General features: G+C 41.4%; 1 protein-coding gene across 1 annotated transcript; it reads right to left on the bottom strand.

Moving 5' to 3' along the window:
- Window positions 1-1397: 1397 nt before the first annotated feature.
- On the bottom strand, window positions 1398-27504 carry LOC144520018 (pituitary tumor-transforming gene 1 protein-interacting protein). Its single transcript, XM_078253607.1, has 7 exons — window positions 27218-27504; window positions 26935-26981; window positions 25762-25870; window positions 19092-19206; window positions 16430-16495; window positions 8534-8580; window positions 1398-1863 (listed from the first exon to the last, which is right to left on the bottom strand). The coding sequence occupies exons 1-7, from the start codon at window positions 27336-27338 to the stop codon at window positions 1814-1816; spliced, it is 555 nt and encodes a 184-aa protein (XP_078109733.1). The 5' UTR covers window positions 27339-27504; the 3' UTR covers window positions 1398-1813.
- Window positions 27505-27834: the final 330 nt, after the last annotated feature.

Below are 27834 nucleotides of genomic sequence, written 5' to 3'. Positions count from 1 at the left end.
TCCTCCCCTCTGTGTGTTTATTGGTTTGGTCAGTTTGTATATAAGTGTCCCTCACGTCTCATTTGGGAGGTCTGTTAATTGAGTTAACCTTTTGATTTTGTTACCCTTATTTTTCAGTAGAATTTACGTTTTGTTGACCTTTTTTAAGGGCCCTATAACTCTTTAGCTCATTTGCTTGTTGAATCTTTGTTTTGGGAAAAATAAACCCAACTTTTTTAACTTTAAACCTGTCTTCCTGTGTTCCACCCATGACACAAACAATGGAAATACTTAAGTACAATTACTTTAAAACTTCACTGAAGTAGAGCACATGAGTAAATACACTGAGCTGATGTTCTGTGACAGTTGCATTTTAATGTTGATGTTTGGAGAGGAGCTACTTAAATTATTTACATACTGTTGGGTAGTTCACTCTGTACAAACATATATTTCATAGGCTGAGGATAACCTTTGTGTGCACAATATTAATCTGTGAAGTAACTAGAATCCAAAGCCGTGAAACAAATGTATAAATGTAGCGGAGTAGAAAATATGAAATTTCCTTTTATATTGTAGTGGAGTAGAAATGTAAAGTAGCAAAACATTGGAGTAGTACAAAGTACAAATATGTTCAAACTGCAGTGAAGTAGGGCACATGAGTAAACCCACTGAGGTACATTCCACTACTATATCACACTATCACACATCCCCACATAGAACAATCCAATTTATATACATTCAGTTATTACATTATATTATAGGGATGCACAATATGGTCTGAAATATGTGCCACCAGAAACTGAATTGCTAAACTTGAGTCATTGCATTGAAAAACTGAATCTGGATAGTATTTAATAATAATAAATACAATTTGAATTTGTATTTATTCGTTTGGAACTGAAGTCCGATAAAATGTGATCCTCACTGAAAATTCAACTCTCTAAATATCTTCACATGCAGTTCTCACAATTCAATTTCAAGTTACTGTGACAGACATCCGGGTAGACTGAAGGATGAAGGAAGAGCAATCAAGCGCCGATCGATAGAGTTCAGTGGCGCAGATACACAGGACTCCTCTTCGGCCAATCAGCACCTACGTTAGATCGTAGATATATGTTAAATTGTCATTACCGTATTTGTCCCAGCCGAATCCATGGTGGTCACACGGCTCACGCCAGTCTCAGGGTCAAGGCAAGGCAAGCACTTCTTCCTCGTTTCATGGCGGGTACTGTGCTCCAAAACGTAGGTGCCGATTGGCCGAAAGAGGAGTCCTGTGTATCTGCGCCACTGAACTCTATACTTCTTAACATTCTGCAGAGAAAAGCTACAAAATGTCACAAAAACTCTTCAGATGCCCTGCAAACAGAACTACCGGACAACAAAACTATTTCCAATCTACAGAAGAAATGAACAATGCCTTGTTGTTGAAAGATAGGTAATTTTATTCATGTGACAGAACACATCTGGGGTACAATCGATATTTGGGATTTTTATTAAATCAATACTATATGTACATAGTGCAAAGACTGATATGAAACTACAACATTTAAAAATAGATCACCCACATGAAGAAAGAAGGCAAAAGAACTTTGAAGGAAGTTTTAAAACAAGCTTCAACTCACAACATTGCATCCTCAGCAGGAATAAAGATTGTGTTATTGTTTAATAAAATGTAAAAGGCTGATTTCTGTCTGAATTGGATCAGTCTGAACGAGGGGCGCTCAGCAGCATTTGTCTCATTGTTTTGCGGTTTGCGTGAGCAACGGCATCACTCAAGCTGAAACTAAGCGCCAGCTCCACATGCTGCCTGTGGAACTCCTCCAGCGCAGCTGCTTCACTCATTCTCAAACTTGCTGTATGGGTGGTCCGAGTCACTCATCAGACCTGAGCAGAGGACAGAGGGAGGCGGAGAGTGTGGACACAAAAGAAAACACACAAGTTCATGGCGGATCAGGGGACATGATGCTGCGTTCTTCTGCTTCTCTCCATGGACCTCTGAAGTAGTGCTTCTCAAATGTAGACCCCGTTACTCCAAAGACATGCCCTTTATAAAGTCATTTGGAAAATCCACCAGAGCTATTCTTGCATCTTTAAAAATCTGATTAGAGCTCGACCGGAAAAGGATTTTTAAGGCCGATATCGATACAAATATTTGGTGATTTAAAAATCCGATATTCCGATATATATTTAAAAAAAAAAAAAAAAAATCCAGAAACGTGTAACAAAACATAAACAGATTTCCCTAACATTAGTTATTTGTAGGTATTTAGGAGTCCTCACTAAAATAATACGATAATGCAGTTTAAAAATAAACTTGTTTTATTGTCACAACAGAACAGGGGAACATCAAAATATATTAAAATGTATAAAAATACAAACTTAAGATATGAAACTTAAAGGGTTAAACAGGGAGGCTGTAGAGCGCCCTCTGGTGGACAAACTATACAACGCCAACACTCAGAACATGGTTGAAGGGTGTTTCGTCCATTTTTATTTTATTTTTTAAATATTCATTTATAAATGCCGATACAGATAGTTTGGAAAATGCCTAATATTGGCCGAAAATATCGCATGAGATGGTTATTAAATGGTATCAAATTCAATGTGTACTCTCTTGATTACAATCGACAGGAACTAACAGAAAAATCTGCTACAGTGCCTTGAAAGACACAGAGAGACAAAACTAAATAAAACAACCTGAACAAAACAAACCCCAGCAAACAACACATGTTCTGAAATCATTTTTGAAATAAAGAAATGAATACAATTTCCCTTTGCCCTTATTGCACTAGAATAACTAATTATTGCACTAGTAAACGTAATTTCGCTATCTATTACCGACAGCAATGCATGTATTGATTTTTACTACGCAGTAAAAGTAACGTTTTCCCTGCAGGACTATATTGGGAAATATCAATAGTGGATCTCTTGACGGTCAATCTAATCTAGTCCGTGGTGAAGGCGGGAGCAAGGGCAGCTTGGGATTACGACAAGAAAAAGCAAAGCCACTTTCTTCAAAACATGGTTTTTCCCACCCAACATCCTACTGGGGAAAATAACATGAAATGGGAAGTGATGATAGAGCAGAACATAAATAAAAACAAAAATAAAAACGCAGCGGGCCTTCGGCGAAAAGTTGAGACCGAGTCAACTTTTGGAGAAAGTCAACGCTACGTCACGCTGCGGTGGTGAGTCATGTAACGGAGAGCAGACTTGTCGTAGTGTTTGGAGCTATGGTTTGAGGCGGTGTGAGAGTCCTGCACAGGAAACAGGAAACATCACTGCCTCTATCTCTGCCACAAGAAAGGTTTTAAAACACCAAACACAAGCTCTGAACTGCCCGGGAGTTTGTGGAACAGCTGACTGTTTCCTGCAACAACAAAAGCTCTCTCTCTCTCTCTCTCCCCCCCGGTGGAATGGAGCTGCCTTCAAGTGCCCTTGGAAATGTCGAGATCTTTTAACGATCTGACGTAAAGCAGTAATCATGAAATATAAAGCCTACTTGTGCTACATGGGGGGGGGGTGTTAAAGAACAAGAACAGCTCCAACATGTGACCCCCCCCAAAACCTTTCAGCTCGTGTACACCATAAACAAACAAGATGTAATAAGCTCTAGAGTTGTTGTTTATAGGTGCTGTAATTACAACTCAGCACATCCCTTGTTATATCATTTTAAATGATAGTGACATAAAACTATTTTTCATTTTGCCGAATAACGATTTCATAAGCCTTCAACGATCCTCAACGTCAGCGAGGCAGCGCTTTAAGTAAATAACAAGACTATTGTTTAGTCCCACCGAGGCTGTAATGCAGCTCTCTGGATTGTGTTTTACAGAAGAGACCAGAATGAGTTTCAGTCTTGTCTGCAATCCCTGTGGAAGTAAACTAATGAGAGCAGGAGGCCCGAGGAACAGACCACCATCCATCACTCTGTCAGGTTGTCCGTACACAAAAACCACATAACCTGCCATCTTAGCTCAGACATGCTGCCAGGGGATTCACTGCTAACTAGGGCTGCACCGTATGAGAAAAATATCCAATTGTCTCATTTTGACTGATATTGCAATTAGAGATGGCCCGATACAATTTTTTGCTTCCCGATACCGATTCTGATACCTGAACTTGCGTATCGGCCATACCGAGTACCGATCCGATACCAGTGTGTCATATATTTTAAGAACTGTATACTACTATCCCTGTATGGATGTGATATTATTTCTATCTTTGTTGTCGGTCTGGCTCAGGTTAAACTCTTTGTGAAACATGAATGCCACAGAACGTTCTTTTATTATCCAGTTTGACAGTCAGTTATAACGGAAAAAGAACATAAATAAACTACTTTAACGTAGAATTTCTTTAGGGCTTTATTACGTGGTATCGGATCGGTGCATAAACTCCAGTACTTCCCGATACCGATACCAGCGTTTTAGGCAGTATCGGAGCCGATACCAGTATCGGTATCGGAACATCTCTAATTGCAATTGCGATACGATTCACAATATTGGAGGGAATGATCATTTTCGTTTTATTATTCTCATTTTCTTTAAAAAATATTAAAATTAAAATGATTATAGTGTGATTTTTGAGAGGATCCTCTCAAAAATCACACTGTAATCAGATTTGTTTAGTCTGTGGGATAGGATTTGTAGGCCGGGACGTCTCTGCAGCACCATAGTACTTCATTCAGAATGGTTTGACACATACTGTCAAACCATTTGCGATTAGGATATTGCACTAGTCCATATTGCGATTTCGATATAATTGTGATCAATTGTGGATCTCTACTGCTAACCATACACTGTATAAAAAAATACTAGCCTTCTCCATCCATATCTCAAAGCTGCAATCTAAGGTTAAGGCCAAACTTGGCTTCCTTTACAGAAACCGCTCCACTTTCACCACTTCTGCCAAACTCTCACTCTCCTTCAACTGACTGTTCTACCTATGCCAGATTATGGTGACACTATATAAAAGGGTTGCTTGCAAAAGCACTGTATTAAAACTTGACACTATTTACCACTCTGCTAGCCAGTTTGCCACAAATGCCCCTTTCAATACATACCACTGGACCCTTTATTCACTAGTCAACTGGCCCTCCCTTCACACTGGCCGTAAGATTCACTGGTTCACTTTCATTTACAAGACCCTTCTGGGCCGATCACCTCCTTATTTATGTCACCTGCTGCAGCCAAAGTCTGTCACATTCAACACCCGGTCCTCACTTCATCTATAATTAAGCATTCCCAAAACCAGCTCTGGCCTCACATCTTTTGCCGCCACTCGCGACTGGAATGCTCTGCAAAGGACTTAAACTGGACAAACTCATTTCCATTTTCATCCTTCAAAAGCACCATAGCATCCTTGTTCCCTGACATATGCAGGTGCTTCTCCACATCATCATTTTCCAGCTAATTATTTGTATGGTTTCTCCCTCTCTTACTCACCCATGTACACGTGTGTTCCTCTCGGTATACCTGTCTACTGCTGTCTGTGTTGTATTTAGAATTGTACTTTATGTCATTTAAACTGTATGAATTTTATTTACCTTTCCCCTAAGTGGCTTTTCCACTTGTCAGGCTGCCATTGTAAATAAGAACCTGTTCTTAAAAAGGAGAATTCCAGCCAATTTTTATGTTAATCTTGATCGCTATAAATATGCGTGTACTTTCGACAGAAAAAACCCCGACCCGAATTGATTGAGCGGCGGTGCTGTGGCTATGTCCTCCAGAGGACAGGTCACATCACGTCTTGAAGTTTATTCCCCCCTAAAAAAAAAAAAAAAAAACAGTAGTGCGGAGCGATCTGCACAGTTTCCCTTTTCCTGCTACAACGGGACTTCAGCGCGAGACTACAGCTACCTTCTCTAACGCTATCACTGTGCAAGCCACAGACATCATTTGGCCTGTTTCCACGTAGTTACATAGTCACTGATATGGTCATAACCACTACAGTGCTCAATAACCTATTTTTGAGGGGGAATAAACTTCAGGTTTTCGTCGCAAAGGCATGACCTGTCCTCTGGAGGACAGAGCCACACCACTGCTGCACCGTGGATTGTTGTCGGGATGATTATCACAGAAGCCTGTCTGAACACACTCACCGGACAGCAGCTAGCAGCTAGCAGCTACCGGCAGGATGGAGACAGGGACCAGGGTAGGTGAATTTAAACAATGTCTGAGTTGAAAACGCATCTTGTTGTCACGTAAGGGCCCTGTTCATGTGGCACAGACATATTCATTGCATTTTATGTCTGTTAAGAGGCACAAAGGCACTCTAAAACTTGCCCCGACAAATGTCGTTTTAGCTCAGCGGAAGCTCATACACGTAGCTGCAGCTTCTCCGCGTTACCTGCATCGATTCGGGTCGGGTTTTTTTCCAATCGAAAGTGCACGCATATTTATAGTGATCAAGATTAATGTAAAAATTGGCTGGAAGTCTCCTTCAATGACTTGCTTGAAAAAATGAAGGGTGAAATATATATATAGCAGTGACTTCACCCATTGGTTTGTGGCCCCAAGTTTGGCCATCCACCATTTGTTTGTGCTCTTAAACTGTTTGATTAATACCAAATTGTTGGAGAGGGAGAATAACTCATGTTGCAGAGTTCCCCATGCACTGGGTGACTACTGATTAATCTGATTTTGCCCCATTTTGACTGTAGTGCCAGGCTTGCAGCATGTCACTGTTGCTCCACACAGACCTGGATGGTACAGGCTATGATACCAAAGACAACCCTTTGTCTGTTGCCTCAGTGATCTGTAGCATTCTGCTCACAGTCTAAGGGGACTTACATTTGACACCACTGAAAGATAAATTATGCTTCGATTGATTTAAGCAGACAGGAGTTAGTGTAACCTATATGTGACCCGAATTGCCTTGCTTGAGGACAGAAGGCATGCACTGCTGAATAATGCATTGCTGGCACAGGGTAAGGAAATGAAAGTCAATGACAAGGTCCTGGAAAATCTGAAACCAATTCAACATGCATCTGAGACAAAGCTGACATTAACAGAACAGAGAGGCACTGTGTGGGACGTCCTGATCAACTCAAGTACAGCAGGTTTATACATCTCACAGGGCTCCAGACTAACTTTTTTCACTAGGAGCACAGTGGCCCCCAACTGAAAATGTTAGAAATGAAACGAGACGCAAAACGGGAGCAGGTCTTCTAATACATCCATGAACGGAAGTGGGTGGCTAGCAGAAACAAAGCTCCTTGAGCAGAGATGGATGAATGGCAAGTTGAGTTTCAAAGTCCTTCCAGATGGTTCTCTCCACAAGACTAAGGGCATTTTCACACATGAAAGTCCGAACCAAGGTTCATGTTTTTGTTACATTGTATACATTTGATCCGGTAAGTTTGACTGCTGATCTCCTCTACTGACTGCTGCTCTCCTCTACTGAATGCTGCTCTCCTCTACTGAATGCTGCTCTCCTCTACTGAATGCTGATCTCCTCTACTGAATGCTGCTCTCCTCTACTGAATGCTGCTCTCCTCTACTGAATGCTGCTCTCCCCTACTGACTGCTGATCTCCTCTACTGACTGCTGATCTCCCCTACTGACTGCTGATCTCCTCTACTGAATGCTGCTCTCTGCTCTCCTCTACTGAATGCTGCTCTCCCCTACTGACTGCTGATCTCCTCTACTGACTGCTGATCTCCCCTACTGACTGCTGATCTCTTCTACTGACTGACTGCTGCTCTCCTCTACTGAATGCTACTCTCCTCTACTGACTGCTGATCTCCCCTACTGACTGCTGATCTCCTCTACTGACTGCTGCTCTCCTCTACTGAATGCTACTCTCCTCTACTGACTGCTGATCTCCCCTACTGACTGCTGATCTCTTCTACTGACTGCTGCTGCTCTTTTGCTCTCTGCCAGCGCTTCTTGTATTTGGTCCGAAAGTCCGAACCATCCAAAAAAATACTATCACACTATAAATGAACCGGACCATGGTTCAGTTTGGTCCAGACCGAGACCACCTCTTTTTATTGGACCAAAATTTGGTCTTTTGATCCGGACCGTGGTCCCGGGGAGGTTTCACACCTGTAATTTTGGTTCGGATCAAACTGAAAAGTCCGAAAGTCCGGACCAAATGAGGTATGTGTGAAAACGCCCTAAAGTTATCTGCATGTACTGTCCATGTGAACTGAGTTACCAATGGAGTAGTCGAGTCTCAAATAGCCCACCACACTTAAAAACTTGAAAAAATATTCTTTTTAACGTACATTTAGAACAGATAAAGAAGGTGTGATTAATTTGCGATTAATCGTGAGTTAACTATGGACCCTCATGGGCGCCCAGGCGGCTCAGTTGGTGGAGCGCGCCCATACTGTATATTGAGGTTTATTCATGGATGCAGAGGTCCAGGGTTTGAATCTGACCTGCGGCAATGTCTTCGCCCTCTCTCTCCCCTTCCATATCTATGATGCCCTGATGATTAAAGGCGGAAATGCCACAAAAAAACAACAACAAAAAACTGTGAACACTCGTGTGATTAATCGATTGACAGCCCTAATGGTAGTACAATGTAGACCAAGATTCATACGTACCATACTTCTTGCGGATCTGATCGTGCCTTGCCTTTCTCTCCACGTTCCTGTAAAGAAACAGAAGAAAAATCAAAGTTAAGTTATTTCACAGAAAAAAATATTTCACTTTTACACCTGTAGTTTGGTTTATTTGGTCCGGCCAAAGGAAAAAAAAAAATGTCATTGTTGTGTTTTAGTTCCGGTCCATTCTGCGTTCCCACTGACTTTTAACGAATGAATCCAGCATTCAGGATTTCCAACATTTAGGGCCCTATTTTAACGATCTAAGCGCCTGGTGCAGGTGCGTTTAGGGCGTGTCCGAATGCACTTTTGCTAGTTTGACGGTGGAAAAAAGGGTCTGTGCGCCAGGGGCATGGTTCAAAAGGGTTGTACTTAATTCATAGGTGTGTTTTGGGTGTAACATTCAATAAACCAATCAGAGTGTCATCTCCCGTTCCCTTTAAAAGCCAGGCGCGTTTGGACATTGCTATTATGATGGAGGATTTGCTGAGCAGGAAGGAGAGATTTTCAGGAGAAGAAACTGATCTGCTCGTGCGTGAAGTGAAAGCGCGCGAGCAGATCATATCATATAATACGATTTCACATTGTAATATTTTTATTTTTAATCTTCTGCATGTTTGTGTGCTGCTGCAACACCCTATGCTTGTGTGTAACAAGCATAGGGTGCACGTGCTGTGCACGAGCCTAGGAGTATTTACTGATGCGCTGTTAAAATAACAATGAAATGCTGCGTTATTGACTTTAGACCAGGTTTTTGATGAACAATGGTGCGATCACTTTCCGCTGCCTCAAGATAGCAATATGCCAAGAATGCACCTGAACACACCTCCCTTTAAGACCAGCACGCCCACGAGTGCACAGATGGGCGCAGGTGCATTTGCTATTTAAACGACATGGGCACTGGATGGGAAATTGACAACTGCGTCGCTCTGAAACTAGCAAAGACACTTGCGTTGGCCTTTGAGCTGCGCAGCGCCGGGTTCAAGATAGGGCCTGAAGTCACATGGACTTACAGGTAACATTCACTGGACAATGTGAGTGATGTCATCCAACATCATCAGCACAAAACCTCCAAATATCAAAAGGGACACAAGCATGTATCAGGGTAATGTAGTGGATTTGCTAATGAGCATTCATGTTGTGATGGTTACCAAATTATCTTTCATAATAAAATACACATCAATTAAAAGGACTCTGTCTTCATATCACTTTCTTGACAGTTCACAATCAGAAGAGGGGACTTTTAGTTTAGCTTCTGAAGGTTGTTTTAGTCGTGCAACAGAAAACTCAGATTGGACAGATAGTCTAGCTAGCTGTCTGGATTTACCCTGCAGAGATCTGAGGAGCAGTTAACCATAGTCCTCAGAAATCCACCAGAGTTTAGAACGCCAACACAAAGACAGAGGAAAGTAACTTGAACAATCCCGGAAGTGGAACGTCGTCGATATAGACTAGCTTTTGAATTGTTGCTTAAATCGCATGTTGTATTTATTACCACAACATTCTGTGGCTGGTCTGCTTTCCTTTTACACCACGAACCCCACCAGTCTGCCGGTTGTGTTAAGTCATATTTTCACTCGTTGTAGACCTTCACTCGTTGCAGACTTCACTGCATTTAGATGGCAGTGAAACCCAAACAGAGCAACAGGCCTGCTGTCAGTCCATAACTCAGCCTTTCTGAGAAGTTACAAAAGCCTGGGAGGAAGTTTTTGTGATCTGGGCCTTACAGGGCCTTCACACTTCAATTCCTCTCTGCACAAAAAGCTGGTGTAAATCAGTCGGTGTTTTATTGCCAAGTAATCTGTGAGCAATCAGGGCGCCTGAGCTCTGCCTGCCATCTGTCCCCCATACCCTGCTGCCAGCTTATATGCAACTAATTGACTGACATGTTCACACACTCCGTCTACATAGATATGGCTGCGTTCAACAAGTGGGAAGTGAAGAAAGAGGGGAAAAAGGGAAGTGGAAAGGATGGAATCTTTTCCAGCACTCATCCATGGAAATGCTGAGCTACAACTGAAGGCAACAGAGAGCTTCATTTCCAGAAGATGTTGAACGTTCTGCTCCTTGACTTCAAGGTTTCGTCACTATATTCAGACATTGTTGTTTAGCTCGTTCGTTTGTCGCTAGATAATCAGTGATCTGCGTCCATGTGGCCAACTTGGCAGCCATTTGTGAAGCACTATTGCCATTAAACATGTGTCCCACTGGTTGCTTAAGGCATTGCAGGGGCCGACAAGTGAACTGTGTAAAAAAAGAAAGACTGGAACTATAAATAAAGAGCGCTCTGATGTCAAGTTAAAGATGGACAGATTTTTTCTGACCAAGGAAGAGAAAAACAGGTGATGCTCATTAAAACAAATCAGTCAAACACTTCAATATTGATTTAATATTATTCATATAATATTGATGGTAAACTTAAAAGCAAGGTAGACTTCACGTTTTCTTGACTGAAGAGTTATTTTGGTATTTTTCAACCTGGACCCTATTGTCCCATGAATTGGTGTCTGAGTGACTAATGTGAACAAAAGATCTTTGAAATTGGTCCAGTATTGAGAGAGAATTCAGTAACCTGCAATTTAACTCTATGGGGCAAATGCACACTGTCAATTTGCATCCACTGTAGTGCCGTTTTTGCCCCTGACAGGCTCAGATTATTATTCTAAGTGTCTGACTACATTATGGAAAGGATCCTTACAGAGATAACCTTTTTGTTAAAGAGTAAGATCCTTTTTGTTTAACATTAAACGGCCCTAAAATCGCCATCTCCAAACCCACCAGACTCCATTTAAATAAACAATACCTTTAGTGTGTATAGAGCCAGCATACTTTAACGTCAATGGATGAATTTGTGTCAATTTTCAATGTAGTGTGTTTTCCAATGATAAAATTACTGTTTAATTACCGACCTCTGTTGGAATCCTTTCCATAATGTTGTCAGACACGTATTACAATCTGAGCCTGTCAGTGGCACAAACAGCACTTTTAGTGAAATTTAAGGTGTGTATTAACATTACAGTGCAGCTTATTTCACCGCTGCAGACTGCAGCGATCTTGCTTAATACTGGACCAATTTCAAAAAACGCTGTACTTATCAGACATGAAAACATGGGAAAACAGGGTCCAGGTTGAAAAATACCAAAGTTACACTTTAAGGGAGAACTCCGTGTTTTGACTTTGTAGCAGTTAGGCTAAATTTAACATGCATTTTTCAATGGCACAGCACAAGATAAGAAACATGCAAGTTCTATTCAATTTAAATGTAACTATTTGTCACTAGTTTCCCCAGTATTGTTACTGGTTGATGAAGATTCAATCGATTTAGGTCTCATCCATTACGCCCTTTTTGGTTTCCAAAGGGGGGAATGAAAAAAAGGGTTTGGGACCACCTAGGAGAATGTTTATTGGCTATACAGTAAGCCGCTTTCTTTTGAAGTAGGGAAACTAAAAAGGTAAAGTCCTACTACTAAGTGGAATGCAGCCATCATTAATGTTACTAAATACACATGCGCTTTTCCTACAAGACTAGCCCAAATTGCCGCTGGGAAAAAGGTCTTCTGCTGAGATGCACGAAAACATCTTTGCAACCTTAGCAGAGAAGGGTTGTATGGGTAGCCAACATACACACCCACCAAATCTCAACGATTAGAGCTGACCTTGAATAGGTTTACATGGTTTAATTTTCAGAAAACACCATATTTTTGTTGTACTGCACATTGCTGCAGCTCCTCTTTTCACCCTGTGTGTTGAGCTCTCCGTTTTAGCTACGGAGTGAGGCATCTCACTTCTGTTCCATCTTTGTTGGAAGTCGCACATGCGCAGTAAGCACTGCTAGCTTGTCAGTTGCAGAGCATGAGGGAATGCCATGCTAGCAGCTAGCTGAGCATTATAACGTGTGTTACAAAGTGACCACGTTTGTCTCTGAAGTAAAGGCTGGACTACAACAGAGCTGTTTGGAGCAGTTTGTGAACAGTGTTTTCTGTTGGAGATGGTAAGTCCTTTTGGGGTGGACTTTGGGCTTTTTCACTTTGTAAACCTATAACATGCACAAAAAAAGATATATAACACAATAAAGGAAAGGGGAAAAGCCAAAAAGCAGAATATGAGCACTTTAAGGCACTTACTATTGTCTTATCATTGTACTGTCCATTCATGTTGATGAATCCAACTTTATTTTGTTTTTCACGGTTATAGTGATTTGTTTACGGTCACAGGGGTAAAAATGATTTCCGTTTTCTTCAAATTTTCTTGACAATGTGGTTTCCTAAATGTAACCCTGCTTTTGGATTAGCGAAAACACACAGAAGTACAAGTAGGAAAGCAACATACATGAACGTGTCCAAATGACACCACTGTACGTTCGCCTTAATCGGAGTTTAAGAAGGCCTAACAGCAAGGTCAAAGAGCTGCTAATGAAAATAATTTCATGACTTGGATATCAATAGGAGTTTTAGTGGTGTAAATACAGTTTCAAAAGGGATTCCTACTTTGATAAGAGCAAACTTGTAACAAAAAATACCAAAGAGAACATTTTTAATTCTGTGGGGTTTTTAAATGGCAATGTCAGAGCATCACTTAGCATTCAAAAAAGCTGAATGGGTCAATCTCTCGTAGGAGCTGTTAATGATTTCCCCAGGCAGCTCTCCAGCCCGGGCTCAGAGGACGATAAAGGTTCAGCGCTGTGAGCTGGCTCGCTGGGGTCCAGGCAGCAGTGTCTGGAGGCACTAGTCTCTCCCATGATGGGTCCGATGTACTCTAAAAGTCCTGTTCACAACGTGAACTGCATCTATGTAGGTCACTGCACTAACTCCGACTTCAGAGATTTGATCATGCTCACAGCAGGAAACACTGTGGCACGTGAGAGAAAAGCTCATAGGAGGTTGGATAAATCAACACACACACACACACACACACACACACACACACACACACACACACACCCCGGTGTTCCCAGCACTGCAAGTGATGATGATAAACCAGTTACTGACTCTGTTTCTGCTCGACTGCCTTGCTAACACATCAGCCAGCCATCACAGGGGATGAATATACTGGGAGCACAGGCACTAAATAGAAAGATGAGGCTCAAACATTTATTGGGTGCAGGAAGAGGAAGGCTTCCAGGTCTACCAATTTAGTGACTAGCACAGTGTTTCTTTGACAGTGGAGAGCAATCCACAGGAAGTAGCCCTCTCTATTTATGAGTGCATTACCAAAGAGCAGCTGCTCAGCCTTGACAATCCAATTGGTGTTTTGGGATGCGAGTGGAGGAACACGGAGCGCCTCCTCTGGGACACGGACTTGTTGGGGCCACACACACACACACACACACACACACACACACACACACCAGTTGCTTGATTCCCAAACATACAACGGGCCCTTTTGTTGGGGACTATGAACTATTACTTTGCAGGAAATCCCATGTAGGACCAGCTGGGATATCATGAGGCAAAAACACCCAAGCGGTTGACAAAAACTTATTAGATCTTTAGGTCATTTTCTTAGTCTAATATTTTCTTTGTTTGATATGATGATACAGCTAGTTTGATAGTATTTATGAACACGTGTATTAGCATTATTAGCTAGATTTAGTTCACTGTGGTCTTATAATAAAACTTTTCATATGAAAATTACCAAGTAAGGGTGCCTGGGTAGCTCACCTGGTAGAGCGGGCGCCCATATTTAGAGGTTTACTCCTCGACGCAGCGGCTGTGGGTTCGACTCCGACCTGAGGCCCTTTGCTGCATGTCATTCCCCCCCCTCCCCTTTCAAGTCTAAGCTGTCCTACACAAATAAAGGCCTAAGAAATGCCCAAAGAACAATCTTAAAAAAATAATAATTACCAATTAATAGGAAAAGAGGGGGGGAGAGTTAAAACAAAGGGCTGCAGCTTGAGTCGAACCAGGGAAGTTCATGGTCACTGTCTTCACCTCTAACCGCCTTTTTCCACCGGGCACGTCTGCACTGCGTTTTGGCTGCGCCGCGGTTTTGTTCCGTCCTCCGCCATACTACACCGGGAGCGTCTCCGGCATGGAGCGTCTTGCTGCCTGACTCACAGATTACATCGTCTCTACAAGTACTTTACAGAACAATCCCGTGTTTATTACAGGGTTTCTGTAGTTCAACAAGTCAAGTTTAAGACTTTTTAAGTGAAATTTAAGACCTATATCACGACATAAAAGTACAAAATGCAAAGTCACAAAAGGACTTGCAAAGTAAATAAATGTATTCAGAGTAATAACAATCCGTACATATACACCGAATTCTATTTGGACTAGCGAAAGAAAGAACTACAACACCACGGATTACAAAATAACATTTCAAAGAGCATTAGAGGCAGCGTTACATGGACGTAGGAAAATTAAGACCGGTTTAAATATATTTAAGACCTACAACCCAATTCTTCAGCGAATTTAAGACTTTTTAAGAGACCCTGTAATTAGCTAGTATCTACCTTCCACTCCAGGCACTCCTGTAATTAAACTCCATGCTTCCTCTTTTCTGGCGTTGTCCTTAAAAAGAGATCTGTGATGTCGTATTATGTTTTTCTGCCTCAAAAAATAAATCTCTCGTCGTCCGTGGCGTTGTAGAGGAGACACATCTATATTGGGTTCAATACCCCCCAATATCCCCAGGGTGTAGCCATTCTCCACAAATCACTATGCACATCATTGATACAGATGTGGATCCAAATGGCCATAAAACTTCCATATTTCTGCTAGTTGCAATCTGCTACCTCATCGCTTACACACTGCTCCTTTAAGCCTGGAGCAGAGAGCTTAAACCGCTGGACTCAGTCTATCACTTCACCGTGAGATTCATAACCGCTCACGTCTATGATACACATCGTTGTATTTTATATGAAAAGTATTGGGTTGTCTGCTCTCCATGAAAGAAGTGATCTAAGGCAGTGGTTCCCAACCTTTTTTCCTTGGCGCCCCCCCCTACTTATGTCTAAGAAAAGCTGAGCCCCCCCTCCAAAACTGAAGTTGAGGTAACTCTCGAGATAGAGCCTTACTTTCTTTTTTGATACAGAGGAGTTATCAACACTTTTACGTTTTTCCGCCATGTTTCATTCATAAAACAGTGATGCCGTGGCGGGATGATAGCGGCTAGCAGCTGACCTGATGACAGCAAGGGTCCCAGGTTAAGAGGTCCCGGAGGTTTGGCCTACTAAGTAGCCTGCCTACAATTTTAAGCGAGAACAAAAATACATAGTTTTTATACAGACTTTTGTGTAAATTATATATTCTAGTGTATTATCATAATTTGTTTAACATGTGCAAATATTTTTTTATTTTTTTTAACCTCAACATCAAACCAGATAAAGACTTGCGCACCCCCTGTGATCTTTGCCGCCCCCCTGAGGGGTCCCCGGACCCCAGGTTGGGAACCACTGATCTAAGGCTCCCTTTGGAAAACTACCACACTACCTTACAGAACCTCTCTGTCATTCAGAGAGACATTATCAGACTCCCTTTGCTGACAGGCTTTTGCTTCATGTTCCACGAGCTCGCTCTGAACTTTGTTTAACGTTGCATCTGACTCCTGGAACAAATTACAGCACTGCCTTAAAATCAACTCACTTGTGCCTTTTGGACAATTTGGAAATCTGGTTTTAAACCTGCAAACTTCTACTTGCTTTACATAATTGTTCTTTCTTTTGCATCCTTATTATCCTAATTTATTTATCAAATCCTTTCTTCAATTCAGAAAGTTTTAGTGTCTTTCTATTTTTTCTTATGATGGTTCTTTTCTATGTTGCTGTTCTGTTTTTGTCTCTGTAATTTGACTCGATGACATAGTAAATGAGAGCGGCCCCTCAATGATCTCGAGGAGAAATAAAGGTTGAATGAATGAATGAATGAATGAATGAATGAATGAATATGTTTTTACCGTTCCTCAGCGCGCTGTTTGATCTCCTCTCTCCTCCTGACAAATATCTCATCATCTCCATCCGGCCTTGGCAAAAGGAGGCGTGAACAATGTCAGAATTACAGAGCAAGAGAACAACAAAAACACACTCATCCGGATGTGACAAATGACATACAGTACATCTACATATTGCCACATTTACTTGAGGGATATTCTTTTCACACAGCTCGACAACTCTTTGATTCCTGATTTGTCTGTGCAGCTTGAAAAACAAAAGGAAACTGTTGTTCAAAATTAAACAGAGCTTTTCTACAGAAACAATGTGCGTCACCTTTGATAATGGAATTACTAATGTAAAAGAAGCTGTGCAATCAGCAGGTGACAAAATAAAATTGCCTCTAGGAAATGTAACCACAGGGTCAATTTAAATGAATGTTTGGTGTGTGTGTGTGTGTGTGTGTGTGTGTGTGTGTGTGAGGCATGCTCTCGATCCCATTTTCTTCTGACAGATGATAGACATGAACGCAACTCTAACACCCACAGGACTGTCAGTGTGTGACAGGCCAGCCTGCAGTTGATGGACTGACACGACATTTTCATTTCACTGCAGCACAATGACAGCACTACACACACAGTTGTCTTGTAAAGGAAGCTGAAGTTATGAAGCTACAAGAGAAACAGTGAATGTAGCCCTGATTCATGGGTGCTCCACTCGAGAACTTCACTGCACTCGACAGTTGTTCGCCACAAAGCAATTAAGAACTCCCTTTTATTTGAGCACAGAGCTGATGTCACAGAGGAACTGAACTTTAATTCACAGACATGGCTGCCACCTTTATTAAAATGTTAATCTAACGCTTTAAGGTCACCAAGTTTGCCTACAACAACTACAATATATCCTATCTTTATGAGGCGTACCTTGTTCAGTTTGTCTTGACACTGTGTCAAAGAGTTGTTGACTCAACTGTACAGTCATGAGGTGATAGTCAGGGTTGGTGTTGCGTTGGTCTCGCATTGCCAGACCTGTCTCCACAGTGCTGCAGAGGAAGGTCTGGCAACAGGAGCAAACACTCCTGGATAAAAAACACAATTGTCTTGGGCGGCGCTAAGCTCCGGACGCAGCGACGGTGGCTCTGCAAAATATTCTCTGGAAGGAACTTGTTTTGATGGAACATTTGCACCCCGCAAAAGAAAACGCCACATTTAATATGAAATGAAGTTAACTGTTGACACAGTACAGTAACGTGAGTTATTTAAACTAGCTGGATACATGGTTAAACCTTATTGGCTCTTACCAGTGTATCTCCGGGTGTACTTCGTAGAGCTGGGCAATATATCAATATTATATCGATATCGTGATATGAGACTTAAATGTTGGATATAGTAATATGGCATAAGTGTTGTCTTTTCCTAGTCTAGAAATCTAGACGCACCCTATCGGCAGCAAATGTAATGTCAGTCTAGCAACTCTCCGTTGGCTTGCGAGCTGGAAAACCCAAATTCTGGTCAGGCCAATCACATCGTGTATAGAGTCGGTGGGAGGGCTTAACATAAGGACGGCAGAGTTGCAACGGTTCTGCGTGAATTCCCTGTTACTTGAAAACAAAGAAGATGGCTGCTGCTGCTGGCGAACAACGGTCTTTGGAATCGGCTTCGGCCGTGACTCTGGAAGACTTGGAGTTAAGCACTGAAGTCATTCTTAAAAAAGGAAGATGTGTTTGGAGTTTTGCCGAGCGGATACGGCAAAAGTTTAACCTATCAACTAGGGTTGCTCTGGTTGGCTATGAGTTCAGAGGGAATTTGAAAGACAACCGTTTCTCCCGCCCCTCGAATTGAGCCCTGCCAATGGTGAGTTCCCAGACCCAACATCTTGATTTGGGTCTGGCTTGTCAGGATAGTCTTTTCCTGGTTTTAAAGTCTGCATTACAGTAAAGTGATGTCATTTTCTGAACTTAGCAGACTGTTGTAACTGTTACTTGTAACTGTAACCCACTTAGTCATTATTTCCACATTACTGATGATTATCCATCAAAAATCTCATTGTGAAAATATTTTGTGAAAGCACCAATGATCAACACTACAATATTGTTGCGGTATCGATATCAAGGTATTTGGTCAAAAATATCGTGATATTTGATTTTCTCCATATTGCCCAGCCCTAGTACTTTGTCCACAGCAATCCCACCAATCGGTCCCAAAACCTCCCAGTTAGAGAGGAAATGCCCTATTTCTTTGTAAATCTTTACAATCATTCTCCGAAAGAACCAAGCAGGCCTGCCTTGTTGCACCATCCAAATGTTCCTTAAAACTTGACATGTTCAGTGTGTAACGTTGCTGAGAGGTTCCGGTTAATGTTGCTCGATGAGACCGGAGTTTACAGTCAACACAAAGAGAGCGAAAAGTGAGGGACATCCGGCGCAATTTCCGGCGGGTGCTGGAACTATCCCGTAAATTAACAGTCGTCGATATAGACTAGTGATGCATTGGACTGCATTATCACCTCTGAACCCCCTGAAGAGATCGTGCTTTTTGGTCTCTAACTAGAATAATCTGCAGATCTGTATAGTCTAAGTTCTTTGTGGTAACTGAAACATCCTTTTTATACTTATATCTATTAAAATATATACATATATATGTTACAGTTGCACTAGTCAAGTGTCACAGACTTGTCATTTGACTTTACCTTGATTGGCGCTTCTTGCAGCAGCTGCAGCAGCAGCAGCAGCAGCATGCAGCAATGCTGATGATGATGACTCCACCCACGACAGCCAGGGTAATGATCAAGGCTTCAAAGTTCACTGAATCAAACCAGAAGATCAATCATTAACATTTGATTATATCATTTGTTCGGAGGTCATATCATAAACAAAACCTGAAACTTTGGGTGCCTCTTTCCTTTGAATGGAAACATCAACTCAACTCGTTTGGCGATGGTGCCCCCTGCTGACGCCTGGGCAACACTACAAGTCACTATAGTGCAATGATGAAACTCCACGCTTCACTTTCATTTCCAGGGAAAACATAACAGAGTGAAACATAACCGGGACATCAATCATAACCGGGACATCAATCAAGACTTGTTTAGATGAGCCTTTGTGTCGCCCGAAACCACTTCAGCAGCCGCATAACTGTTTATCAGTTTGGTTGGAAACATATTAAAAGTAATAACACCACTTTGCCAAGTCAGTGACAAAACACCTGAACTAGCAGCAGTAATTAGGTAACCACAGTGACACAAAGAATGCACACAAGTTTCCTGATTCTTTGAGGGACATTGTGGGTCAGCAACTTCCTTCTTCTGTAGTAATTAGGAGGCTACGATTAGGTTTCCCACTGTGGCTTTAAGGACTTTAATCCCACAACTTTCCATATATAGCTTAAGGCACGTTGAAAACATTCAAATGTTCTTCCCATACCTCTGTTAGTATTGATTCTATAGTCTGCTATCCACAACAGTTGAGCTAAAAACTATCTATGGCATCAATGACTGAAACTACATTCTGTCTTATTTCCTGTAAAGTGATCTTTTTGTGTAGAATACCCACACCACCCCCTTCACTTTAAAATGGATACACTCTCCTCAGGCCGTAGGTTCAGAGTAACCCGGTTCAACAACAATGGAAGTAAAAACTACCTTGTTCCCTGTGCAATAACTTGGCTTAATTTACACGTGGAATTTAGAATTTTTCTGATTTATTTTACTCCTGTGCAATTTTATTCGCCAATTTTGGACCCGGCGGATAATGCTTGTTTATCAATCGATCTCTATAAATGACTGTGTTCTGGGATAACTTTTTTTTTTTTTTTTAAAGATGATTTTTTGGGCTTTTCCGCCTTTAATCTTTGACAGGACAGCTAGGTGAGAAAGGGGAGAGAGAGGGGAAAGACATGCAGGCAATCGTCACAGGTCAGATTCGAACCCTGGACCTCTGCATCGAGGCATAAACCTCTCAGTATATGTGCGCCTGCTCTACCCACTGAACCAACCCGGCCACGTTCTGGGATTACTCTGATCAATGTGAAAATGATTTCATTCTGATGAGCCTCGGTGCAAGTTAAGGATGTATTTTATATTACAAAAACTAAGGAAACTATTTTTACATTCAGTAACATTTCTGTTGCATTGCTCCATGCACCAGGTAGTTTTAGCCATAAACCCTGACTGGGCCATTTCATTTACACTTGAGTGTTAAAGCTATAGTGCGTAGTTTCTGTCTCCCCCATGAGGAATTCTAAGTAATGACAAGAAAACTGTTGTTGCATCCACATGATACAAGCCTTCCGTGATCGCGCACGTGCCCCCACCCCTCTTCCACGCACTTGCTAGTAGCCAAGGAGGACACTGAGGATTAAAAAAACATGATGGACTCTTCAGAAGAGGTCATTATCTTCACTCAAGTCGCCGGATGACACCATGTTCTAAACACAGCCATAGTGAGAAATCCAGAGAGAGTTGTGTGGAGCTGATAGTCCTAATTAGCTTTGTAGCAACTCATTTGGCAATGGCTTGAATGATGTTCATTAAAGGGGTGATAGAATGATTATATAGGGTATTTCACACTGTTCCTTAAGGTCTCCTAATAGGGTAAGTAACATTGTTTGGGCTGAAAATTGCCTGAATGCTATTTTATTAGGCCCTTAACTACCCTGTGAATATGGCTCTATTTGGAACAAGAACTTTACTTCCAAATATGGTATGCTCATGAATATTTAGATGAGCTGCACGCTGATTGGTTTGAGAAAACCCCATAGAAACACATTGGAGACGAGACAGCAGGTCTCATATTTCAGACACTGCAAAGTTATACATTGTTTGTCGGGCTATTTCGTTATTAAATTCACTTCTGAGACTTTTTTAAGCGAGAAATCAACTATACATAGGCTAATGGCAAATTTAGTAAGACGTGTCGGACTTTAATAGCTCCACACAGTCTGACGAGAAAGCCGCAACCTCCATACCCAGTTAAAGTCACCGTTTCTCGGTTACTGGATGACCGGGGCTCGGGGCTCCGCGGTGCTCCGCGGTGCTCCGGAGCTGCAAGCTAGGCTATGTGTCCCATTTAATCCTATGGGAAAAGATCGTTGCTACACTTTCGGCATAACTTTAGTATATTTACAGTTTGAATTTCGTCATGCCACTTATACGTCTTATAAAGCCAACAATGGTGTCCGATTTAAATTTAATGCATTTTTGTGAACATTAGCTAGGGATTTCGTTAGCTGCGACTGTCCCTTCAATCCTATGTTTACAGATCGCGGCTAGTTAGCTTCACTTTCGGCATAATTAAAAGTATATTTACAGTTTCAATTTCGTCACGCCACTTATATAACATCTACCCCAAGGTCTTCAGTCCTATGAATCGTGGCTAGCTGCAGGCCCTGGAGCTCCATCAGGGCCTCGGCATTTTGTAGTCCAGTAACCCAGAACCGGTGACTTTGCGCGGGTATGGAGCACCGCGGGCTTCCCTTCGTGACGGAGATCCAGCTAGCTCACAGCGAGCCGGAGTCTATGAAGTAGGACACGCCGGGCAGCGAGGCAGCACCTGCTGAACTGCGACACACAGTCGGACAAAATTTGCCGATGAATGACATGTCTATTTTGTTTAATTTACTTGCATATTTATATTTATTTCCCCTACACATCATCCAGTTTATGTTTTAAATGTTTGAGTAGGGCCACTCTGTATTTATGTGAATTAACTGAGCTTTGGGCCTTTAAAAAAATGTGTAACACATGTTTAAGATTTGTTTATTGGTTAAAAATGACTTCACCCAAAGATTTGCAACCACAAAAATCCCTTAGCTGGATACTTTCTCCATCTGGCTGGCTACTCAGCCATTAGGAGGAACTCCCTGCCAGTCACTGATTTTTATTTCATTTCTGTACCTACTTTACTAGGCATGCTTTGGTGTGCACATAGAGGAAATGGTTCTCTTCTATGAAGCTGGTACAGAAAATCAACCATGCAAAAGAGGAAGCAGGTAGAATGCCGTAGGAATGAGATCATAAGTTGACATTGAAGCAACGTGAAGTGAAGGGAACACAGGTTTTGGCTGACTCCTCTCATCTAGCTTTGCAAATTGTGCCTATCAGCGAAAACACTCCAGTGTTTGTCTAGAAGAACCATCCTGCAGCTATTTGCCTCCTAAACTCTAACTAACCAGTTTTTCATAGAGCTAGGTCATTTAAGGCACATGTCTCAAACTCAAGGTCTGCGGGCCAAATCTGGCCCTTCGCAGATCGATTTTGGCCCGCCTAGTAATGCGCCAAACCAAAAACACGGGAAAATGTTTTTCAAACTGCAATTACGTGGCATTCAAAGCTGAATTTGGCAGATTTGGCGACTTTGAGACTGATGAATTCTCACAGAAGCAGAGAGCAGCAGCAATTCTTGCACTTGTGAAACAGGTTGCTGTAAAAAATGTTATCACTGTTTTGCTTGATTTGCTAAATTCTAGGGGTGTAAGAAAAAAAACCAATACACTTGAGTATCGCGATATTTTGTTTTGCAATACTGTATACATTTTCAGAAAGGCAATTATTGATTTTTTTTTTTTAATTTTATGTAGTGTTTAAACCCCCTACCGCTAGATGGCTATGCTGAGACGCACCACTAGTGTCCCTGCCTAACAGTGCCTAACAGTGCCTGACTTTTAGCTAGAAGCTAACAATGTAGCTATGGCTGAACTTTGGCCTACTTTAGCATATAAACATTAGCTCACTAAGAACCTGTGAACCACAATCCCAAACTGGCAGTTTGATTTTCTGTGTACTGAATTGTTTACCTAAAGTAAACTTCTTTGACTTTTATGAACATCATGTCTGTTTTTAAATATTAGTTTTCCTAAAATTATACTTTAAAAAAATCCCAATATATCGCCTTACGTACAGTATCAAAATATATTGCACTACATTGAATCGTGACCCATGTATCGTGATACGTATCGTAACCCAAATACACTGCCCTACTAAATTCTATGATGGCTAAGGAACTTTTTTGCTGAATTTTGTAGGGCTTTATGTCGACAAAAATGAGACAAAAACGTCTGAGAAAGCCACAAAAAGTCGGTACAAACGACAGAAGTGCCGAAAAAAGCTACACAAATGTAGAAAAGCGACATGTGGTAATACAGTCAAAGATGTTTGACTTTTCAATGAAACGCATTAAACGCAGGGCTCGACATTAAGGCTTGTCCGCTTGTCCGGGACAAGTGGATTTTTTTGTAGGGCAAGTGGAAGAGAAATTCACCCCAGTGGACAAGTTAAAACTCAAATAAAAAAATAAAATGCCATGTTACTTCACGTTATCATTACGTCTACGTTACCGATTTGAAACAAATACATTTCTTCCCCACAATCCAGGGCAGCGGACTGTTAACGTTAGACCCAGCGGCAGTGGGTCAGAGGACCGCTAATGTCGGACTGACCGCTAACGTCGGACGGACCGCTAACGTCGGACAGACCGCTAACGTCGGACAGACCGCTAACGTCGGACAGACCACTAGCTGTTCAGCTCATTCTCTGTAAGCGATGCAGCATAAAACCACGGTCGGAACCAGCCAGCCAGCCAGCCAGCCAGCCGGTGTTAGTTAGCTAACGTTAGCTTGCTAACTCCACCTTAACGTTACCCCGTCGCCACAACGTTCACAGAAAACGAGCCGTAACGTTACTATTCCGCTGCTCGTTTTTCAGTCAGTTATTGTAAAACCTCAGCTCCGCGACTTGCCGGATTAAATATCAGGTAACAATCAACTGTAAAGTAGCTACACCTTTTAAAAGGATCCCTTGGTAAATCAGCCTCTGTCGGGTAGAAAGTGAAATTGTAGAAAGAACATTTAGTGGCAAAATCCATGGTTATGTCTACAAAATTATTTTTATTTTAAATATAATATAAGTTCAAGTCACCACTTGCACCGTGCAACGTATTACTTTGTATTATGAATCTGGAGGTCCTTCTTTCTTGTTGAAGGGGAAATCTATTGTTGGGACACGTTTGTTTCTACTCAATTTTATTAATTTTAATAGTGTTTGGATGGTTTCAACGGTTTGTTCGAATTCTGCATTAGCAAAACACACAAAAAAAAATTATAAAATGATAAATCTTTACCCGGACAAGTGACTTTTGTGCATGGACAAGTGAAACGTAAATGTACTTGTACAAAGGACAAGTGCCTCAAAAAGTTAATGTCGAGCCCTGAAACGTGTCTGGCCCTTGATGGGATTCTCTTTTTCCAGTGTGGCCCTCAGTGAAAATGAGTTTGACACCGCTGTTTGAGGAGTTCCAACTGCACACGTGCATTTGATATAGAAGTTATTGTATTTGTTTATGATCTCCGTTTTGCATGTTAAAATGGCATTTAACTAATACATCTTCAGAGTAATGAACCAGGACATCAACTTCCTCATTCCAGTCGCCCCCCCACCACATGCACTGTCTACATTTCCCCTTTCCTTCTCCTATGTAGCCTGTAACGCATTATATAATAACAATGCATTTTGTAATAAAATGTCAAAATGTAATACATGTATGTATATGAAATATAAACCTTGAACGCAATATGTAATTAATGTAGTATAAAATAAACAGGACAATGTTTTAGAAAATGAGTAAAGACATCCATTTTGATTGGTTATTAAATAATGCACCGTATAACATTTGCGTAAAAAAAAACAAAAAAAAAAAACCCTGCCACATTACGTAATCATTTGTTAAAAACATGCGGAGAAATTGATTACACATTGGGTTGCGGTTTTTATTACAAAAATGTGTGTTATTACATATTGCGGGTGTTATACATAATGAAGTGAATATTTATTGCATTTTGACATTTTGTCTGGGTTGTTCCTACAAAAAGGAGGAATTTTTGGCGCCAACCCCCAAAGAGGTTTGAGCCAGCCCCAAAATGACAAGACTTGAGAATAAAATAGCAATTCATAGCCTCTCTGAATGTGTTTAAGAGCAATTTACAAGCAGAACATAAACTTGAATATGAGAGCAAATCTCAGTGTTATCTCCAAAGTCAGGCTGTATCGGACTCCCTGAAATATTAATATTGTTCTTTTTTTTTTTAACCAGTTTTGCTAATTGGTGCTTTATCTGTTTCTCAAATTGTCCGACATAACAGGTTAATGCATAGATTTGTGTGACTTTTGGTAACAGACTCATTTACTGTACGCAGACCGATCATGCTCACTGCCATGCTTATCCTAATACAATTCCCCCCCCCCCCCAGAGAGAATCACCCCTTTACAACACAAGTGGGACAATAATTGCAGTCTTGTAAAGTGGCAAATGAAAGAAGAGCACGCATAGTGACCATCTTTCACATCGTAATAAGACTGATCAACTCACACCAACACACTCCCCAACGGGCCTGGGCCAACGGGCACATCGACGCTGGAGGTAGCAGCCAGCTCACCGGGTATTCGGTGCAGTTGTTGGTGGTGAAGCACCACAGACACTGTGGAGACAAAACACAGAGATCAGCCCTCTGCATATGCTTCTATTAAGATCTTAAAAGGTGCTCTAAGTGATGTTGGGTGACGCCACTTCTTGTTGACGTTCAAACTATTTTCAAACAAAATGAGGCTAGCTAGCTCGTCCCTCCCTCCTCCTCATCCCATCCCCAAAACAAGTTCCTTCCAGAGGCTATTTTGCAGAGGCACCGTGGCTCCGTGCGTCTTAGCTCCGCCCAAGGTGATTGTGATTGGTTTAAACAAATGCCAATAAACCACAGCACGTTTTTTCTCCTATACTGGAACGCTGTGTGGACTAGCCAGGGCAATGTGAGACTACTGCTTTACTGAGTTTACCAGCGCTGGCGGTTAGAGTGGATCTTTAGTCATGTGTGTTGCAGGTTCACCCGCAAACAAACAAGGGATCATAAAATTATGATTCATGACAGCAGTTTGGAATGTTCGTGCAAAGGTCGGCTCTTATCTTTCAAATGCTGCTCTCTGATCACCAGCGCTGGAAGAAGTATTCAGATGCTTTACTTAAAATTATTAGTACCGTAAAAGTACTAATACCACACTGTAAAAATACTCTGTAACAAGTAAAAGTCCTGCATTAAAAATGTTACTCAAGTAAAAGTATGTAGGTATCATCAGGAAAATGTACTTAAAAGTACTCAAAGCAGAACTCTCCTCCCATTGTAGAAAGTGTAAAGGATCCAAACAGTTGTGTGTTTAATGGTCTAATCATTTCAGCTGGACTTGTAGGACGTTATACTGTTGGCTAGTTTAATTTTTAACAAAACATCGTATTTTATAAACTACATGTGTTTTGTGTGCAGAAATCTTAATGTGTAAAGTAACTAGTAACTAAAGCTGTAACAGATGAATGTAGTGGAGTAAAAAGTACAATATTTCTCTCTGAAATGTAGCGGAGTAGAAGTAGAAAGTGGCATGAAAAGAAAAGACTCAAGTAAAATACAAGTACCTCAACATTTGGACTTAAGTACAGTACTTGAGTAAATGTACTTAGTTACATTGCATCCCTGCTCAGTACTTTTGGCAACCTTACCTTGGCATGTGGAACACAAGTGTCACATTTTTTGAAATTAGAGCAGGCTGAAAAGAGAGATAAACAGACGTTATGTCAACTAGCTTAACGTTACCCTATTGTAAACAGTTACGTATTAAAAAAAATCAATAAATAAAATAAATAAATACTATTTCACTAGTTAGCTAACTCGAACGTACTAACCTACTTATACATTGACATTAAAGTATCTTATTACCATGCAAAATGGTACCTTTGTCAACTGTAAAAACGACTGTACTTTCCGAACTACAGTGTAACTTACGGAGTGGTGGTGGTGGAGATGTTTGGCATTCCCCCAGGCTAACAAAGCTGAGGGACAGCACGACGACTCCACATAACACCCACTTGGTGGGTGTTTGTCTCTCGGTTGTAAAAAAAGACATCGTTAAAACTTTAAAACAGCTGGGAAAGCTTAACCGTGTCTAACAAAATACACAATATTTGCTCGTCTTCAGTAGACGCTCGTCTTTTGCACTCCGCGGTTCTCGATAAACACTGCTGTTTCTGTTTTGCCTGGGACCAACTGCTGTCACTTCCTGGTTCTCCAGGGTTAGCGCGTTTTCATAATCTTGACAGCCCGGGCGGGAGGTGTATATGCTTTTAACGAATTGAGTTACAAACGACCGCCCGCTCAGTTTCACAGGTCCGGAAACGCAGTTGAAACATTTTCATTTATAACTTTTTTGTTCACTCATTTGGCATGCTGATACATGCTTTATGGGGAGAGGTGCACTCATTCTCTCGGATCTGTGCTTCCAATGTCATTGCATATTTTAAAAGACAGTAGCCTACCAATAACTACCTATAAAAAATGCCGTAGGCTGAATGTAAAACAAACTCAGAACTTACTCTCGTTTGGGATTTTTGTACAACATCCAA

The sequence above is a fragment of the Sander vitreus genome, chromosome 6 (genome assembly GCF_031162955.1).
Source record: "Sander vitreus isolate 19-12246 chromosome 6, sanVit1, whole genome shotgun sequence".
In the NCBI taxonomy this organism is placed as follows: Eukaryota; Metazoa; Chordata; class Actinopteri; order Perciformes; family Percidae; genus Sander; species Sander vitreus.
The sequence above is the reverse complement of the archived record's forward strand: the minus strand, read 5'-3'. Positions and strand labels throughout refer to the sequence as shown.

Bases quoted from the DNA above. Each gene is read 5' to 3' on its own strand.
- LOC144520018 (XM_078253607.1), bottom strand. From the start codon at position 27,338: ATGTCTTTTTTTACAACCGAGAGACAAACACCCACCAAGTGGGTGTTA. The intron at 26,982-27,217 runs GTAAGTTACACT...CTCTCTTTTCAG, and splicing joins ATCTCCACCACCACCACTCC to CCTGCTCTAATTTCAAAAAA. The intron at 1,864-8,533 runs GTACGTATGAAT...TCCTCTGCTCAG, and splicing joins TCAGATCCGCAAGAAGTATG to GTCTGATGAGTGACTCGGAC.